Source organism: Natrix helvetica, assembly GCF_964273705.1.
Source record: "Natrix helvetica genome assembly, chromosome: 1".
In the NCBI taxonomy this organism is placed as follows: Eukaryota; Metazoa; Chordata; class Lepidosauria; order Squamata; family Natricidae; genus Natrix; species Natrix helvetica.
The window spans coordinates 249,893,502-249,912,210 of NC_138548.1; the positions used below are offsets into that span (position 1 = coordinate 249,893,502).

The window sequence follows — 18,709 nt, forward strand, 5'->3', positions numbered from 1 at the left end:
TATAACTTCTAACAGGTGCAAAGCAACTGCTCATTAAGTGAGAACTACCTGTAGTGAAGCTGGAATTACAGAGCGTTTAGATCCATAGCATCCTAGATTACCCCAGGTCTGGGCATAGTTTAGAAACTGCATTGACCACTCTCAGGAATGATCTATGGAGGGACTTGAACAGACAGAAAGACTGCAGCCGTATTTGGTTTTTTATTTTTTTATTTGTTTCCTTCAAGTTTTTTATTTTATAACATATAAAAATTCCATTTTCAATTAAATAGTGTGTTGTCTGGGTGCAAATAATTTTAGGAAATAATAATCACAATGTTTGCAACCATATTCATTACAACAACAACAATAACAACAATAATATTTACTTAACCATTTTAACATACTTTCCTTATATCATTGATCCTTTCCATATATTTCCCTATTTCTAGCTCCTGTTTTTGTCAGCTAACCATTTATAAAATAGGTCTCAGGTCAAAAAGTATTCAGTTTCTTTCTTTTCCTTAATTGTAAGTATTAACCTGTCCATTTCTGCACGTTCTAGTATTTTTTAAATCACATTTTCATCTGTTGGGATCTCTTCACTTTTCCATTGTTGTACAAATATAATTCTATCTGCGATCAGTACATGTAAAATCAAATATGCATTCCCTTTATTATACTTATCCAGTAAAATGCCCAACAAAAATATTTCTGGTTTCAAATATTTCAAGTGTTTGCTTTTTTAGACCCCTCAAGACCTTTTGGTACTGTCAATAACAATATCCTGCTAGCTGCCTATGACGTTGAGAGTTTGGGAAACCATGTTATAAGGTAGAGTAAGCAGAATCAATTGGTGATGACAGGTGTGGGAGAGATGAGGTCTTTGTAAAGGTTATGTTCTGGAATGCCCCAGGATTTGTTTCTTTCCCCTATCATGTTTCACATTTACAGAAAACTGCTGGGAGAGGCCATCCACTGCATTGGGATGAGGCATTCACCAATATGCTGGTGATATCCAGTGGCATGTCTCCACCCCAGACCCAATGTGAGATTTGGTGGAAGTTCTGATCCAGAGCTTGGAAATTGTCAAGGTCTGGATAGAGAGAAACAGGCTGAAGGCTCAATCTAAACAAGTCAGTGGCTGTAAATTCAGAAGTTTACTGACTCCAATACCCCCCCCCCCCCCGTGCAAAAAAGATCAGGCTTACGGTTGGAGGATCCTCCTGCCGCAGCCCATGTAATGGCTAGCCACTCATGGTACAAACATGACAGTCTGCAGGAATTGCAATAGTTGTCAGTGTTGTCCAGCAAGAACACCACTGTTGGCCATTCTCTTTAAAGCCTAAATATCTTATCCACTATCTTTAAAGCCCTTTGTAGTTTTAGACTACTAGGAATCTAAGAGGCTCCTTTTCCCAGATAGAGCTTGCATTGCTAATCCAAATAGTCAGCAGGTGTTTACTAAGGATCCAAACCTTCCAATAGGTGAGGCGAGGGAGGATCCAATGACGAGCTATCTCCTTGGGGACTCCCCTCCTTTGTAACAGCCTGTCTCCCAAATAAAAAAATAGCATTCCCCTCTCATAGCCATCTGGAAGACAGCAAAGACTTGGCTTATCTGGAAGGCTTTCAGGGGCTGGTGAGCACCTGCCACTTTGATCCATTGTACTCCATTAAATAATTCATTAACTCATTCACGGTTAATGCAACATTGATGATTGTTATTTTGATTTATTGTTATCCATAAAATAATAGCCTACTACGATTCAGGCAGTGCATAAATCGCACAAAGAGAAAAATCAAATAGGGAGAAGGAAAAGAACAGATCCCGAGAAAATTGTTAGCATCTTTTAAGGTCTCATGGTTTGGAGCAGGAAAAATGGGATAGGGAACTTTGCCAACAAAACTCAGTAGCCCCCCTCCCCATTTTTTGAACAAACGATCTAATCCAGAGGTGGTTATTCTGCAGGTTCTGACCAGTTCTGGAGAACCAGTAGCGGAAATTTTGAGTGGTTTGGAGACTCGGTAAATACCACCTCTGACTGGCCCCGCCCCCTTCTCTGCCTCCTGAGTCCCAGCTGATCGGGAGGGAATGGGGATTTTGCAGTATCCTTCCCCTGCCATGCCCACCAAGCCACGCCCACAGAAATTTTTTAGTAACATTTTTTGAATCCCACCCCTGGTCTAATCCATTTGTATATTGAAGATGCTTGAATTCTGCTAGCACAGATCAGAGAGATACTCCCAGCTGTTCCCTGAAGTTCTCTGAAAACAGTGAAGACAGAGCTGCAAAAAACAGCGTAATACGCTCTTTCAAATAGTGATCCTCAAAGAAATCTGACCAGAACATTCTCAACCAGATTTTGTTTCCAAATCTTTCCCCCCCCCCTGCCCAATCCTCCCAATGGCTAGGGCTGGTATAAACACCGAAATGACTTAATGGGCCACACCTTGGTCCTTTTCTCAAGCATATTGTTGGGATCAGTAATGATGATATGAAAGCAACTGGCATTATTGATTGGCAAGGCCTTTCCTAGAAATGACAGGAGGGGATACACAGCACCGTTCCATGCTGCACGAAGGATGGATCACATTGCACCTTCCAGGTGTGTTGTCCCTAGAACTTACAAGATCTTTATTTGCAGAACAAAAATGCCAGAGAATCTTCCTTCAGCCACCACTAGATGGCACCCAACTCACAAATTATGGCTGAACACTCTTTCCCATCCTGGTTTGGAGCGGCGCATCCTTCACAGATGGAGACAGTGCAGCCTCTTTGCAAGACTAAAACTGCCTGCTTTGGATGGCCAGGATGAGACAAGGTAGCTGCCTGTCAGGCAGGGATGGAGCCAGTCCTTTTCATGACAGCTTTAGCTCTGGCTGGGAGTGACCACTCAAATAGACAACAATCCCAGGGAATGGCAGCTTTCTGGAACTGCTGAAGGCAGCTTGGAGAAGGGAAGGAGGCAAGCCTTTGCTGGAGGATTTTTGGTTCAGGTGTAAGCAGAGAGAGTCTGGATGTGATGAGAGATCCCATGAACAGAAGGGGGTCTAGATCTAAGGGCTGCTCACCTGGGCATTGGATTTAATACTTGGAGGAAAGGGAAGATGTTGTGCTTCTTGTTACAGCCTGTTTCCAAAATGTGACTGGAACCCTGGAGGAGACACCCCATCATCCAGCCTCCACTCTTGTGCATGCAGACCTATGTCTTTGGAAGCAACCACTCGTTAAGAGGCAAGCAGTCAAGAAGGCAGAGCTCCTAGCAGGGAAACTGATCTTGATCCGGTTCCCTTTCTGCTTATGGACTTCTTGGGTTGATTTTTGCTGGACCACCTTCACCTGTCTCTCACCATGAGCTGCTCCTAAGAACTGGGATCGGACTTCCTGAACGTCTGCTTTCCTTCCTTTTGGTTTTGCTTTTTTTCTAAAAGAAAAGTTTGAACCATGATCACAGTGAATTCAGATGGGAAAATAATGGTCAGAAGATGTCTCGTCACCTTGAGGCCTTTTAGGTAAAGTTCTCTTCTACCACTTCCTGGGTGTGTGCAATTAGAAGGAAAAGGGTGGGTGGGTGGCGGCTTCAGAACTGCATGTGGTCACCCCTCTTTTTTTCCTGATGTGATAAACCCTATAAGATGAATGCAGGTAGCAGAAAGTAATTCGTTTGAGACTCACCTGAAGTGTGGACAGATAGAGGAAGTGGGTGGCATAGCGCAGCTCGTTTGGAATTTGGGAAGGATTCACCAGAGGGAGGGCAAGATGTTGTTATTAAACTTCTTTGTTATATAGATTGTTACAAACTAACAGCTGGCGTTATTGTAGATACAAACGTACCACCTTTCCTCTTTTCTTCCTTTCTCTAAGTGATTGCTGATTCTTTTTTCTCCTCTTTTACTGGGATAATAAGGATAGGCTATTTGGCTCAGGTCTTTCACGTCAGTCTGCTTCAAAAGAACAGCCACTTGTCTTCTTTAGAGGCTTTTGTCATGTCCTTCCTCTGCTGCTCTCCCTCTCCTTTCTCCTAAAATTAGTTGACAGGATTTGGAGCTTATTTTCTGGCTGCTTTCAAATGGCACCTTTTTTTTATTGCACCAAATACAGGATGAGAAATTAAATAGATGACAACAAGCGTGAGTGAGAACCCCAAACAATGATCATCTGAGTTAGCATTTTCCAACCAGTTTCAGATTTTCTTTGTCCTGGGTAATGTATTTATTAATTTATATAGCTTCCCCCTCACCATAGAGACTCTGGAAAAATTAAAACCAGAAACAATATACAGTGTAAACAAAATAAAGTTACAATATACCACATACCTGGGATTAAAAAAAAAAAGCATACCACTTCAGTCACTAAGTCCACAACTAACAACCAGCCCATAGGGCTAACTTAAATAATGTTTAAGTTATAGTCTTCAGGGGTTTGGACACAAATGTGCCACAGTGCTATTTTTATTTGTCTCGTGTAGCAGAAGGCTGCTCCACTTTAAGGGGCTGTTGGTGAACTTTCAGAATGAGCTAGTCTAACAGCAACAACAAGGTCAATTAAAGAAGAGGCTCAAATGAAGCTGGGATCTAGGCATGCAATGTATCCCACGGTATTACAAAAGAGGCTATAGATTGGAACAGGGTGGGCAATTGTAACTTAATTCATTTCACAGGTGGAAGACCTGTCTGTATGTGAATGCTGACAATGGCGGGGTTGGCAATATTCTAAAAATAATAATGTTGGCCTTGGGTGTAGTGCTTAATCTAGACACAGGAATGTACAGCTCTTCCAGAAATTTGTGGACTATAGTTCCCATCAACCCCAGTCTGTGCAATCCTTTGTGCAGCACATTGAAAGCTGAAATTCACCAACTCCTGGGAAGCCACAGGTTTCCTAGACTTTACCTAATGAGAAAACTATCAGTAATTTTTTTTAAAAAAGTGTGTGTGTGTCAACAATTGTTCCAGTTGCCCATTGGTTACCCAGGTCTCCCATCTAATGGCAAATAGTCCCGAGGAGTAAGAAATAGCTGTAGGACAATTCTGTACTGCAGCTTGTCTCCCAGGCTGTTCCTGGCTGTTTAAAGAACTTCAGAAATTCTACTCTGGATTGTAGTGAGCTGACAGTGGGTCCCATCTGGTGCTTAGACCAGACTGTGGCCAATGTAAGACCTGATTTGTCATCACTTTGCTTCCTCTCCTTCCCAGTCCATGAAGGCAAACCTTGTTGGCTGGATCCTGTGTGGATGAGTCTCCCAGTGCTTGCCTTTTCCTTGTAATCATTATTCTGTCCAAATTAATCCCGACGCTTTCCTCTACCCCCCCCTGTTTGCATAAAGGATGGGATACTTTCACCTGTGCCACCCTTATTACTTTCTTTGACATTAAAACCATCTCCCCCCCCCACTTATGATAGCATCCAAGCTCTGATGCTACAATAAATAAAATAATAGGGAACAGGTTGTTGTCGATCCATAAAAACTTTATAGCAAAGAAGAACTATGAGTTCAGCTTCATAGAACAGAAATGTTCTTACGTTTCAACTTAAATATGTTTTTTTTTTTAGAAAAGGGAAATGGAAGCTCTATAGGAATGGAAAGAGAGATTGAGAAAGCAAAGAATTTATGCTCCACCCAGCCTGGACAGAAATCAAAAAGTGTGCCTACTGGGCTATGCATAGTTGAATGGAGCAGGAGCTTCTAGAGGGGAAGATTGTTCTTGATTTAACAGCTTCATTGTTGTATTACTCAATATTGCATAAAAGAACAGAAAAACCCAACAGCTTGATGGGATGAAGTGATAGAGCCCACATTCTGCAGAGGAGGGAGAAGGCTGGGCACTGCAGCCAATCAGAGCTGGGCTTCCATTAAAATGGGATGAAGCTCTGGAGATCCTCTGCTCTGAAGGGCATAAAATGTCTCAGGTAACAAAGAAAAAGCATCAATTTTGAATGAAAGCAGGAAAGTTCAGTTGTGGGATGGATTTGCAATGGGCTGGGAATGGGAGAAAGAATGACATCATCCCTTCCGGCACTCAGGAAGCAGTGAGAAGCCTGCACTGATGAAAGGCCAAGTAGAACGTGAGGATGAGTCCATAGATTATAAGGGCACATCCAGTGCCTGAAACAGGAGACCACTGATAAGAAAAAACTAAGGTTCTCAGCAGTTTTTTTTTACCTATGTTGTCTTGAAAGGAACCCCAACAAGCTCTTGCTTTTAAGAGCTAAAACTAGGTATGATCCTTGTTTAGGATTTCTGCTTCATAAAACCAAATAGTATTTGACTGCTCATGTATTAAAGATTGGAGACTGGAATCTTTAGAGTGTTTGCCATTCACTTGATTATTTCCCCAAAGATAAAGCTACTTCAAGGGAGAAAAAATGTACAAGTCTTTTTGGTTGTGGCACCCTGGAGTGCTCTTCCCAAAGATACTTGCTTGCCAGTGGTGTAAATACTTTGGCTCCAGGTGTTTGTTCAGCTATTTCGTTAGGTAAGTTGGATGTATTTGATAATGATTTTATCTGTTTTTCTGAATCTCTGCCATCATCTTAATTGCTGCACTATTCTTGTAGGGTTTTTGCATATTCATTGTTTTACTTATTTCATTGTCTGCTGCTCTAGGAGTTTTTATTGGAAAAACAGCATATAAATCTTCAAAATGCTTACTTGGAGGGGATGTACCAGTAATAATACCAGAATACAATTAAAATATCATTAAATATCACTATATTACATTGTACTTGCAATGAGATAGTGTAGAAATATATCAAGCAGATAGATCCAGGGCAATCTACTGATCTGGGAAAAAAAGCCTCCTTCTCTCTCACAACACACACATTCACACAAATAATTCTTTCTTGTAGAAAAAAATTACAATTGGTTTTTGTGCTTGCAGTACAGAGAGTAAGAACTTCCATGTGAGATGTTCTTGTAAACTTTCTTTGAAATTAGCTATTACTAGATTTCCCCAATTTGTTCCTGTACAGATGTGCTGGATGCTTGGGGGCTGATAACAAGTGTGATTGGAAGGCAGCAGATTGTGGGGAAAAACTGATATACACTATGATAAATGTTTAGGGCAGCTGTCCTCTTGACAGAAAGGCATAATGCAAAGCTGACTTCAATGGAAACGTGAAGTTCCCAAGTGGACACAGTGTTTAGAGAGATACGGCTCAGATTCTTATACATCCAAAATGTAGACTGAGAAGTGTTTGAAAATACAGGTATGATGCTCATTGGTGGACTATAGCCAGAAGCAGCAGCTTCTTCTGTGTACATTTGGTGACAAAGGCAGATTTGTGTTATGTAGACACAATTCCAACATGATGTCTCCTTAAGCATGAACAATGCGAATGCAGAGAGGGCTAACATCATCCAAGGATGTTTGCCAGGGAGCTGTAATTGGCTCTGCTTCCCTGTCAAATAAATTTTCCTGGATTCACTTCAACGATGTACCTTCCCCCGCATCACTCTAACAGAAAATGCCAGCCCTGATTTTGCTAGGGTTGCAAAATAAAGCCACCAACATAAATGCAAAATGAGTCCTAATGTGGAATACACAGCAAGGCTAGGAATGGGGTTGAAGGAGGCCTTCTCTTGGTAGCAGGTCACCAGCTGTGCTGGTTGTGTCAGGAAGGATCTGCAACCATCGGTGGGAGCTGTCACTTTTTCTCCTGTTGAATGACACCCAGCTGCACCAACAGCACTGTAGAACTTGACTTAGCAGGTCGAGCTAAAAGATAGCAAGTGGAAAGATGTCAGGACCAGACTCATTTAGTGGGCCAGTTTTAGGCCCTTGAAGAAGTTAACATTGCGAGCCAATTTTTGCATCGCTTGGTTTTCTGGCACTTTGAGATCTATACTTATGCATGAAGGTGAATGCATTAATGTAGGAATACCTGGATGGAAGTCAGAATGCAAACTGAAGAAGTTCATTTTATCCCTATCATTCTGATATAGTAAGAACCTAACACTCTTATTAGGAACCCCATGAAACAGTGGTGAAATCTAATTATTTTTGCACACTGGTTCTATGGGCGTGGCTTGGGGGGTGTCATGTGACTGGGTGGGCATGGCCAACTTTTCCCCCCAATTTTTCTCCCCCTGCCGGTTCAGGTGAATTGGCAGGAAAAAAATGCTTTAAAAAGTGAAATAAAGAGGATCCGACATCATGCAGCCCAGCTATGAGCCAAGCGATCATCAAAAGCTATTTTTTTCACTTTTTAAAGAATTTCCCCCCCTGCCTTTTTACCCAAACCGGCAGGAAAAAATGCTTTAAAAAGTGAAAAAAAGAGAGGTTCCGATGAAGTTGCAACAATTTTTTTTCTCGTTTTAAAGCATTTTATAAACTACTGGTTCAGGTGAATAGGTAGTAAAAAATTCTTTAAAAAGTGAAATAAAGAGGGCCTGACAATTGTGCAGCTCACAGCTGAGCCGTGAGATCGTTGGAAGCTTTTTTTTTTACTACCGGTTCCCAGAACCAGAGACAATCGTCCCTACTGGTTCAGCCGAATCGGGCCAAACTGGGAGGATTTCACCCTTGCCATGAAAGCAGCTTCACTAAGCAAATAGCCATAAGAAACATTTATGTAGTACTAGAAGCCAAGAGGAACATACGTGCCAAATTTCAAGTTTGTAGGCTTTACGGTTATGGAGATTTTGTGATGCTGCATGAGTGGCATCACGATAGATGATAGATAGATGATGATAGATAGATAGATAGATAGATAGATAGATAGATAGATAGATGATAGATAGATAGATAGATAGATAGATACATAGATAGATAGATACATAGATAGATACATAGATAGATACATAGATAGATACATAGATAGATACATAGATAGATACATAGATAGATACATAGATAGATACATAGATAGATAGATAAACGGAGATGGAGATGGAGATGGAGATGGAGATGGAGATGGAGATGGAGAGAGAGAGAGAGAGAGAGAGAGAGAGAGAGAGAGAGAGAGAGAGAGAGAGAGAGAGAGAGAGATGTGTTCAGACATTCACCAACCTGCACCTCCCTGCAGAGACCAGCCCTCACTCACCAGGCTGCACCAATCAGAAACCAAATCAACTAAAGGCCAATCAGATGTTAGGACACCTGGCTATAAACATTGAAGCCTAGTCAATCCCTGCTCACTTATTTGTGGTCTGAAGATGGCAGCCACAATTGCCAGCCAAATGTCCAGAAAAACCAAAAGCTGCCCAACAGTTACTGGCCACGAAAGCCTACAAGATGCATGTACTCCCCCCCTCTTCCCGTCCCCACTCTGGCCTTCATCATTGTAGTGTTCAAAGGCTTTTGTAAACTATCAAGAGAGCTTCAGCTATGGATAGATGCAGTAAACTGACTAAATAAATGAGCTGTGTGCTAGTTTGTGTTTGCTTTAAAAATGTTCCTGTTTTCACTGCTAGTGCACAGCACATTGTGCAGACAAACTAATAAAAACATCCATGTGCTAAATTAGGGATGGGCAATTGTTTTGCATTGGTGGGCCTATTTGGAACAGGGGATATGTTGTAGGGCCTGCAACGTAGGCACTCTCACAAAATGACTAGCATACAGAGGACTTGCCAATTCACAAATTGCTGCTGTGATGGAGCAATACACCCTCTTCTTTTTATGACACCTTTGTTTTTTTTTTTGAGAAGCCATTTGATATTCTCTCTCTCTCTCTCTCTCCCTCTCCCTCCCCCTCTCTCTCTCTCTCACACACAAACATGGTCACCAATATATTCTGTTTTGTAGGAATTCCTCCAGGCCCCACATAGGCTGCATAGGTAATTTCTAAAGAAAGGTAATTTCAAAATACTGCAGTAGTTAAGATATTAGCCGGGGACTGTTCATATGTTGATATGTAAGTTCACCCTTAGCTGTGGAAGTTCCCTGTGTGACATTGGGCCTTTCAACAAAACGTACCCCACAGTGTTGCTAATTTGAGTTAAAATAATCTTAAAGGAAAAAGAAACCACGCTACACACCCAATAAACACATATAAACACAAAAGGAACAGATTGGTACCTTTCTTTGCAGCATGCCGGCATTCCATTCATTTCTTCTCTCTGTAATCAAAACATACCAGAAACAAAGTCAGATGGCTCATTAGGTTAAATGTACTTCAATTATTCTGATTGGTGTAACACACTCTTCCCTTAAACTTCTGTATTATGAGTGTGTAGCATACACAATCGCTAAGGTTGTTGGAAAGAGTTATAAGAAAACACTGGAGGGTATTTTTTGTAAGCAGTAGCAGCCAATTTTCCCATTTGACCAAATTGAAAGATGTTGGCAGTAGCCCCCGTTTTATTATTACCTAATGCTGATCTTTAACATACTATGGAATAAACTCTTTTTCCTCCTTACCTCTCCTAAAATCTTTGCACCAGGAAGCTTCTACTTTCCCCACCCTTCCCCTTCGACTAAAGCTTAATATATCTCCTGTGATCCATTTGGAAAGAGCCCCCATATGGGAAAACTAAGGCGTATTATGATAATATTATACTGGTACTTTTATTTCCCCTTCCTTCCTTCCTTCCTTCCTTCCTTCCTTCCTTCCTTCCTTCCTTCCTTCCTTCCTTCCTTCCTTCCTTATTATTATATGCACTCTTTTTCCTGATTGAAAGAGAACTGATTGTTTTATCTGGCTTGACATTTAAGGAACCATCCGTATTGGCATTCTGTATTTCTCCAAATGAAGGGAGAAGTCAAAAGAATGCCTTCTGCCCTTGTCGTGGCTGTCAATTGAATTATCCAAAGTCAGTCTATGTCTCTTAACATTGTTCAGATGAGAAAGCTCTTCCACTTGTGCAGTGGTGGGATTCAAATAATGTAGCAACCGGTTCTCTGCCCCAATGACTAGCTGGGTAGGCGTGGCTCAGTGGTCATGTGACTGGGTGGGCGTGGTGAACTCAACATCACTCAGGTCGATGGGCGCTTTGCGTTAGCGGTTACAATATAATAAGGATTAAGCAGAGAGGCAGTTTCTGTAAGCAGGGCAATAAAGATTAGGCTAGAAACATCCAGAATGTTTCCTTCCTGCCTTCCTTAGCCCTGTAAAGTTGAAAAAAACAAAATAAAATTTATTCCAGCATCTGGTTCTCCGAACGGCTTAGAAAGTTAGCAACCGGTTCTCTCGAATAGGTGCGAACTGGCTGAATCTCACCACTGCGACTTGTGATGCTTTTATAAACGTCCTTGGAGTAATGTTAGGAATTAAGAAAACGTAGCAGGAGAGAAGTTCAACCATGATCATCTGGTTGTTTTAGCTTCTTAGTTGTCTGATCATCCTGTTAGCTTATTCTAGTTCCCATAATAGAGTATAACTGCGGCACTGCAGCTTCATTCTACTAAAATGTTCGTGGTTTTTTTTTTTTAATTCTGTAATGAGATTCTATAGAGACTGGGCAACTGCTATTTTTCCCCCCTTTTCACTTAATCATGAAGGTTTTCTTTCCCCCCTCCTCACTCCTCTAATGGTTTTAAGTAGTAATTAAAGGCAGTGTTTAACAATCACTTCTTGCTAAATTATAATTATGAGAATTGAAATGCATAAACATGCTTTTACATAATAATGAGTTTCTTATCAGTGGGAAGAGTTTAAAGAAACTTTGGGGAAAGAAAAGCAGAAACCATCCAAATAAGCCTTCCTCATCTGGAGTTCCATGGAAACCCTCAGACTTGGTGAGACGTTGCTGGGTGTGTGTGTGTGTGCCACAAAATATTGTGTGGGGAAAAAAATCTCCCAATACAATGTCTTTTGAACTTCGTTTGCTGTACATGGGTGGGAATTTTTGCATGGCACAACTTACTGCTCACACTCACATATTGTGAGCTGTAGATATAATAATTTTTATGCTGGGGGGTCTCTGAGACCTAAACATGAGACCTAATCAAGAGTTTGTTCAGGATAAAAAGCTTGAGAAAGCGTCAGCTCAACTAATAGATAACTCCACAGGAAAATTAGAACTACCCTTTGAGATAGGATAGGCTATAACAGGGTGTCAAACTCAAGGCCCACGGGATGCTTAAATCTGCCCCACAGGGCCAGCCTGGAAATAACAAAGGACTGGCCTGTGGTGCCTCTCACAACCAAAATGCCTCCCCGTGTCCCGTTTTTGGCCAGGACAGCCTCCTGCAGCATTCTGCTGGCCAAAACGGGGTGTGGGGGCACCATTGTGGAATCACAATGGTGATTCACTAACAACAATAACCAAAAGTGCTGGGTAAGCAGCACAGTCACATGACATTGTGTTTTACAATTGCATTGCATAGAAACATAAATTCTGGTCCCAATTATAGTCATTAAGTGAAGACTACATGTACAGAATGACTGATCCAGGCAATGAAAGTCTCTTTCTCATATTTAATTACATTCATAATTTTGCGGGAAGTGTGCTTCTCACTACAGTCTGTGAACCAAGTGCAGAAATCAGATGCTCATGGACCTCCTCATGGTGAAATGCAATATTCTAATCGGTCAAAATTTCAGTTCAGTATTCTTAAGAGTTTGTCCCCTTCTGCTAATATAACAGTAGCACTTAGACTGATATACCGCTTCATAGTGCTTTACAGCACTCTCTAAGCCACAGGTGTCAAACTCGATCACATCACGTGACATCACGTGACGTCATGTGACGTATTGTGACTTTTTTGCCTTTGCGGAGCCGGGATGGGTGTGGCCCACAGGCCACCAATTTGACAGGCCTGCTTAAGTGGTTTACAGAGTCAGTATATTGCCTCCAACAATCTGGGTCCTCATTTTACTGACCTTGGAAAGATGGAAGGCTGAATCAACTTTCAGCCTGTTCAAACTCCTGGCAGTGAGCAGACTCAGTCTGCAATACTGCATTCTAACCACTGCGCCACCACGACTCTTAATCCAATAATCCAGAAGTACTCTGTCTCACACAATCTGTTAAATCATGATATGGTTTGGTTGACTTTACTCTAGTATCTACGTAGTTGCAACTATTGGATTATGAGCATGATAGCTTGAGAAGTCTGGCTGCTGAGGGTCATACATCTTAGAGCTGCCAAGGCTGACACAGATTGTACTAAAGGAAGCTTCTCTGGTCTTTTCAGAGAAAGAAACTTCCTCTGTAAGGAGAGTATAGAAATTAGAAAACTACACCAGCATTTTGCTAATATTTTAATTCTATGACATCTGTTTCAAAATGTCTCACCCTCATTAATCTTGCTAAAAAGTCACCTGCTTGAATAATTCTCAAGCAGGGTCTTCTAACATCATATCGTTTCAGTTGCGAAGTTTAAAAAGCCAACTTCATGACTTTCTAACAATGTTAATAAATTAGCATATGCAACAACTCCAGTTTGGATTTCCCTCAAGTTGGCATAACCCTGAATGTTTTAACAAACCTTGCTCTCCTTTGAATAGGATTGGTGGTGTTTTTTTGCATTTTCTTTGTAGGAAACCCCCTCCCCCACCTTACATTAGGAGGTCTAGATATAGCAAATGCTCCCTTTAAGACTGCCAGAACTTTATTCTGAAATGGGACGAGATATATAGTATGTATTGGAATGACACAGATCTCAGAACAGAATAGAACAGAATTGGAAAGGACTTTGAAGGTCTTCTAGTCCAATCCCCTGTTTAGGCAGGAAACCCTACACCACTTCAGACAAATAGATATCCAACATCTTCTTAAAAGTGTCCAGTGTTGGAGCATTCACAACTTCTGGAGCCAAGTTGTTCCACTGATTAATCTCAATGGTTTTGCTCAGATGGGATTTCACTGGTCATATTGCTGAGCCAGCTAATGATAATTAAGGAAATGGAAATCTAACTCATTTAGAGCATATAGGGACTATCACTAGGTAGAAGAGAAATGGAAAAGTAACCAAATTTAATTTGAAACCTGGACTCAAACCAGCTCTTGTTTGGGGAAGAAAAAAACCAGTAATGTGTAGTGTAGTAAAGGAAGCTCTTTGCTCTAGTAATTTTATTTTCTTAACTGAATGAGAATGTTACCAATTGACCTAAATTGAAATTGCCACTTATGTGAGAAAATTGATATTGGGTTCAGGTTTTCTCCCCTGGGTCAGTTGAGAGCCTTCCATTTGGCCAGCTTTTGCCGAGCCCGGGGGGCACTTTCATATGGCTGCCATCATTCATTTCCCCAACTCTCAGAAGAAGTTTGAAGACATTGTCTGTGATTTCTTCATTTCTCCTGGCTTGTTGGGAAAAAAAGAGAGAGGAAAATCACTGTTGTGTCCATAACAGCTGCAGATGCTGCTGCAACAAATAATTTCTTTACTTCTGCTTCACTCAGAAGGGAAGAAAAGGGAAAAAAAATCCCTCTATGCTTCTTTGAATAACCTACTCAACTTGGTTTGGTTTGGTTTGGTTTATTTGGATTTATATGCCGCCCTTCTCCAAAAGGACTCAGGATGGCGTACAACATTAAAAAACACACATCCCAAAAGTTAAAAAAGATTAAATCCATTTCCAAAAAAGCAAACTGAATTTTTTAAAAAAACAATACATTTAAAATAAGTTAAAATTAAAATTAACAGGCCAGGCCGGCTTGTTGGAAAAGCCAACTTTTTAGGGTGCGTCGGAAGGACCGGAGGTCAGGGATTATGCAGAGCTCTGGGGGCAGCTCATTCCAGAGGGAAGGCGCTCCCACAGAGAAGGCTCTCCCCCTGGGGGTCACCAGCCGACACTGCCTGGCCGACGGCACCCTGAGGAGGCCAACTCTGTGGGATTGTACTGGATGGTGGGAGGCTACTGGTGGCAGTAGGTGGTCTCGCAGGTACCCTGGGCCTAACTCCTGGAAAAGAGGAGGGAAACCTGGAAGCTGCTTGTCAATTTCACCATTTTCCATTTTTTATGGGCTACAGAATAGGACATCACCAGATGGCCGGAAAAACCAGAGAGCTGCAGTAAAAACGGGATTGGTCTGTCTGTAGGACTTTGTCTACCATTACCAGCCTATTTCTTGTGCTCCTTCTCCTGCACCCCATTCCGTCATAACCTGATAAAAACATACATTTGACTGGTATCACAGAAGGAACTAAAGCATAAGAAACATTTTGGTGAAGGAATTCTGACCCCTTCCTTCTGTTTACATGCTACAAGGATTCTCCCTGCTCTGTGTAGGAGGCAAAAGAGGATGAGTTGGCTCTTGATAGTCCACCATTTCAGCCTTGCATTAAAGCAATAAGGACCGTAAAATATAGCCATGTGACCTATTGCCAACTGATCAGGCTAGCACAATTGTGCAAATCTGAGAAACCCAGCGTAGCAATGCTTTTTGCAGTTCTCTAGGGAGATGAAAATAGAATGGTAAAAAACAATAACTAAAAAACCCTACCCCAGTAAAGGAGTCCCTGCAGATTTCACTCTGCTAAATTGTTGCCGACAATAAGGGGCAGGGTTTAGCTCATCTCTATTTCAAGGCCCTTCTGCCAGTGCTGTCGGAAGACATTTCCGCAGTCATGTGGCCAGAATGATGTCACGGAGCATTGTTACCTTCCCATCAAAGTGGTACCAGTGGTGGGTTCCTACTGGTTTGGCTGAACCTGTAGTGGTTTGGTGGCCTGGGTCACTGGAACTGGCAGCAACCCAGGCCTACCATGCCCCTGAACTGGTTCTCCGGGCGGCACCATAGGCACCGCCAAAGGTGTCGCCATCTTGTTTTTCTGTACATGCGCAGAGCAATTTTTATCGCACTGTGCACCAGTGACGTGTGGTCAGGGGAGACAGGGGAGGCAGAGCCTCACTGCTCTCATGAAAAGAAAAAAAATGTAAAAGGGAAAAGGCGAGTGCTGAGATGAGGCTTAAAAAGCCTCTAAAAAAGGGAGGACTGTAACAACTTCGATCTTTGCAAGCGTGCAAGCAAAATACCCCAGGATCAGGGTGGCAGGGACAGCAACTCCTTCTGCGGCGCTGCGGAGAAGAGCCACGCTATGCAGGAGGCTCCTCAGCGCTAGCCTCAGATCAGTGTGAGCCGTGGCTCATGCTAATCTGAGGCTAGCGCTGAGGAGCCTCCTGCATACGCGGTCCCATTTACCTCCTTCCTGAGCCAACATGAAGGGGACCGCGGCTCACGCTGATCTGAGGCTAGCACTGAGGAGCCTCCTGCACAGCGTGGCTCTTCTCTGCAGCGCAGCGGAAGGAATTGCTGCCCCCGCCACCGTGATCCTGGGATATTTTGCTTGCACGCTTGCAAAGATCAAAGTTGTCGCAGTCCTCCCTTCATGATGATCATTTGATGACGTCAGTGCCTCACCAGCCATAAACCTCACTGCACGTCACTGCTGTGCACGGGTGCAGGCGGGCGGCATGGCCATGAGCAAACTGGCAGTAGTGACTGCCAGAACCAATGCTTGAGTGGTACCTATTTATCTACTTGCATTTGCGTGCTTTCGAAATGCTAGGTTGACAGGAGCTGGGGCGAAGATGGGAGCTCATCCTGTCACATGGCATTTGCTTCTCAAACCTGGGCTGCTGGCTTTCCAGCCAACATGGTCAGCATCTTAACTGCTGAGCCACTGTACTCCCCCCCAAAACAGAATGAGCCACTCTCAATCCCCTGGAATGAATGAACAAGTGTAAAGGATGTTACATAACTTGCAGTAGGTTCTATTGACTTTTGTCAGCTCAAACAGGGCAGTACTGTTTTAATACCTGTACAGCTATATTGTAGATGTTTGAAAGCTGTCTCACTCCTGGCTGCAGATGAGCTGAAGATAACCACCTCAGGGAAATGGCAGAAAAAGAGGTTGCCACAGATTTTTGTGCTACGATTAAGTGCAAGTGGGGGAAGGCCTAAAATCTAAAAAAAGTGTGTAGTTTATAATGATATATGTCAATTGAATAATTACATCGCTACACAAAGAACCCAAATAAAGCTATTCATGTCAGTTTGTCACTTAAGTCAATTAATGACATTGTTACTCAATACCAATGGTATATGTTTATGTTAGGTTACATTATATTTAAGGGCCCCTTAATTTGATTCAAATGAAACAAATTTGTCTGTTATTTGGGGAGATATACAAGAGAAATGTTTATTGCATTTTTTCAAGCCTGAATCTGAGCGGGTTGCTTCTATGATGGGTTATTCTCACATGAATTCAGACTGACACAGTTTGGAGCTTAAGGGGGAGAGCGGAGGTGGATGGAGTCTTCAGCCAAAACAACATAGTTAACCGAAATTCATGTGAGAATAACCCAGTCACAGCAGTCTGCGAAATGGGTCTCTGTTAAAGTGAGATATTACTCTTATTGTTTTAGTTTGGAGTAATTTAATGATATTTTTGAGATTTATAAGAACTGTGCAGAAATGTTTCAATAAGGTGCAGATATGCAGGACAACATGTCTACCTCGTGCTGACAAATACTAGCTTTCTCTGGAGGAGAAGTTATCTGAAATAATATTCACTGAAATCATTTATGGATAATGTAGAAATATTTCCATTTACTGCTCAGCTATAGTGTTTCTGATTGGTGTCTTCTTTCTTTTTCTCCATTTAGGATATTTGTGGTAGGCATTGGATTTTTCACTCTCTGCTTCTTAATGACATCCTTGGGAGGTCAGTTTTCAGCCAAAAGACTGGGAGATTCTCCATTCACCATCAGGACAGAAGGTAACACCACAACTCATTTTAATTAGAGGTTTCCAGTTTGACAGCCCAGATAATTAACTTCCTTTAATAATTTTGGGAAACATGGCTGGTGAAGAGAGAAATATGGTTGCCATTTAGCACCAAGAAATGCTGTTGGAAGCAAGTAGAGGTGGGCTCCATCAATGTGTGGTGTGCTATATGGTCAACTGCATCCTTAATTGCTTCTAACTTCAGGAGGGTCCCAAACACATACAAGGAACAGTATAGGTCCTATACTATAGGAGCTACTGTATGTTGAATCAAAGAGCAACCTTTGGTTTCCACAAGAACTAACCAGATAGTACTGGAAAGATCACTATTAGGTCATGTTCACAATTCTACCCCAACAATATTAAGACTTATGCTGCTCTGATATTGGAATAATACATGTCCATTCTGACTTAACTACCATGACTTTTCCTAATTCATTCCACAGAAATTCCCAAACTAGTGTCATCCCTAAATCTTGTAAGGGTAAATTCCATATTTAAATTTTGTATGGCATAAAAACATTCTTTTTCAGTACACATTTCTCGCCTCTTAGCTGCACCTGCTCTATTAATGTTTCTTTGTAAAAAAAATCCATGTAAAACATGATCATATATATCACAATAAATACTGCCCTTTGAATACCACACCACGTTCCAGATAGGAACTATGGGATTTTTTTTTTAGCAGGACAAGGTGGTGCTCAAATGGAAGAAGGAGGGTTATAAAACATAATTTCAAATGGAATTGAATAAAATCATGGTAGGTTTAAAGTTGATTTAAAGGTTTAAATCAACCAAGAGTATACTAGCAGTTCCCATTCTGCAGTCTGAAGTTCACTGGTGAGGACACTGAAGAGGATCCCTGTTGTGGAAGTATGCATACTGTACATATATATCTAGTCTTGCAAGATTTTGTTATTATCACTTCAAACTTCTTAAGAACTGTTGGTTGATGTTGAATTTATGTCTTATCTTTCCTCCACAAACCCAAGGCCACATCAATAGCACTCTTTTTCTGAGTTTTCCCCACAGCAAAAAAGAAAAACAAAACCCCCAAAACCTGTGAGATTGATAGAGAGGGAGTGACTGACTTAAAATAATTTAGT

At 41.7% G+C, this 18,709-nt stretch overlaps 1 protein-coding gene across 3 annotated transcripts in view; it reads left to right on the plus strand.

Moving 5' to 3' along the window:
* Positions 1-3,368: 3,368 nt before the first annotated feature.
* The window catches only part of MGAT5B (alpha-1,6-mannosylglycoprotein 6-beta-N-acetylglucosaminyltransferase B), a 260,022-nt gene continuing 244,681 nt past the window's right edge, over positions 3,369-18,709 (plus strand). For all 3 annotated transcript variants that reach the window (XM_081934842.1, XM_081934843.1, XM_081934844.1), the window contains exons 1-2: positions 3,369-3,495; positions 17,483-17,595. In XM_081934842.1, coding sequence (XP_081790968.1) covers positions 3,428-3,495; positions 17,483-17,595 — 181 coding nt within the window. In that variant the 5' untranslated portion in view covers positions 3,369-3,427. The remainder of the gene's footprint in view (positions 3,496-17,482; positions 17,596-18,709) is intronic.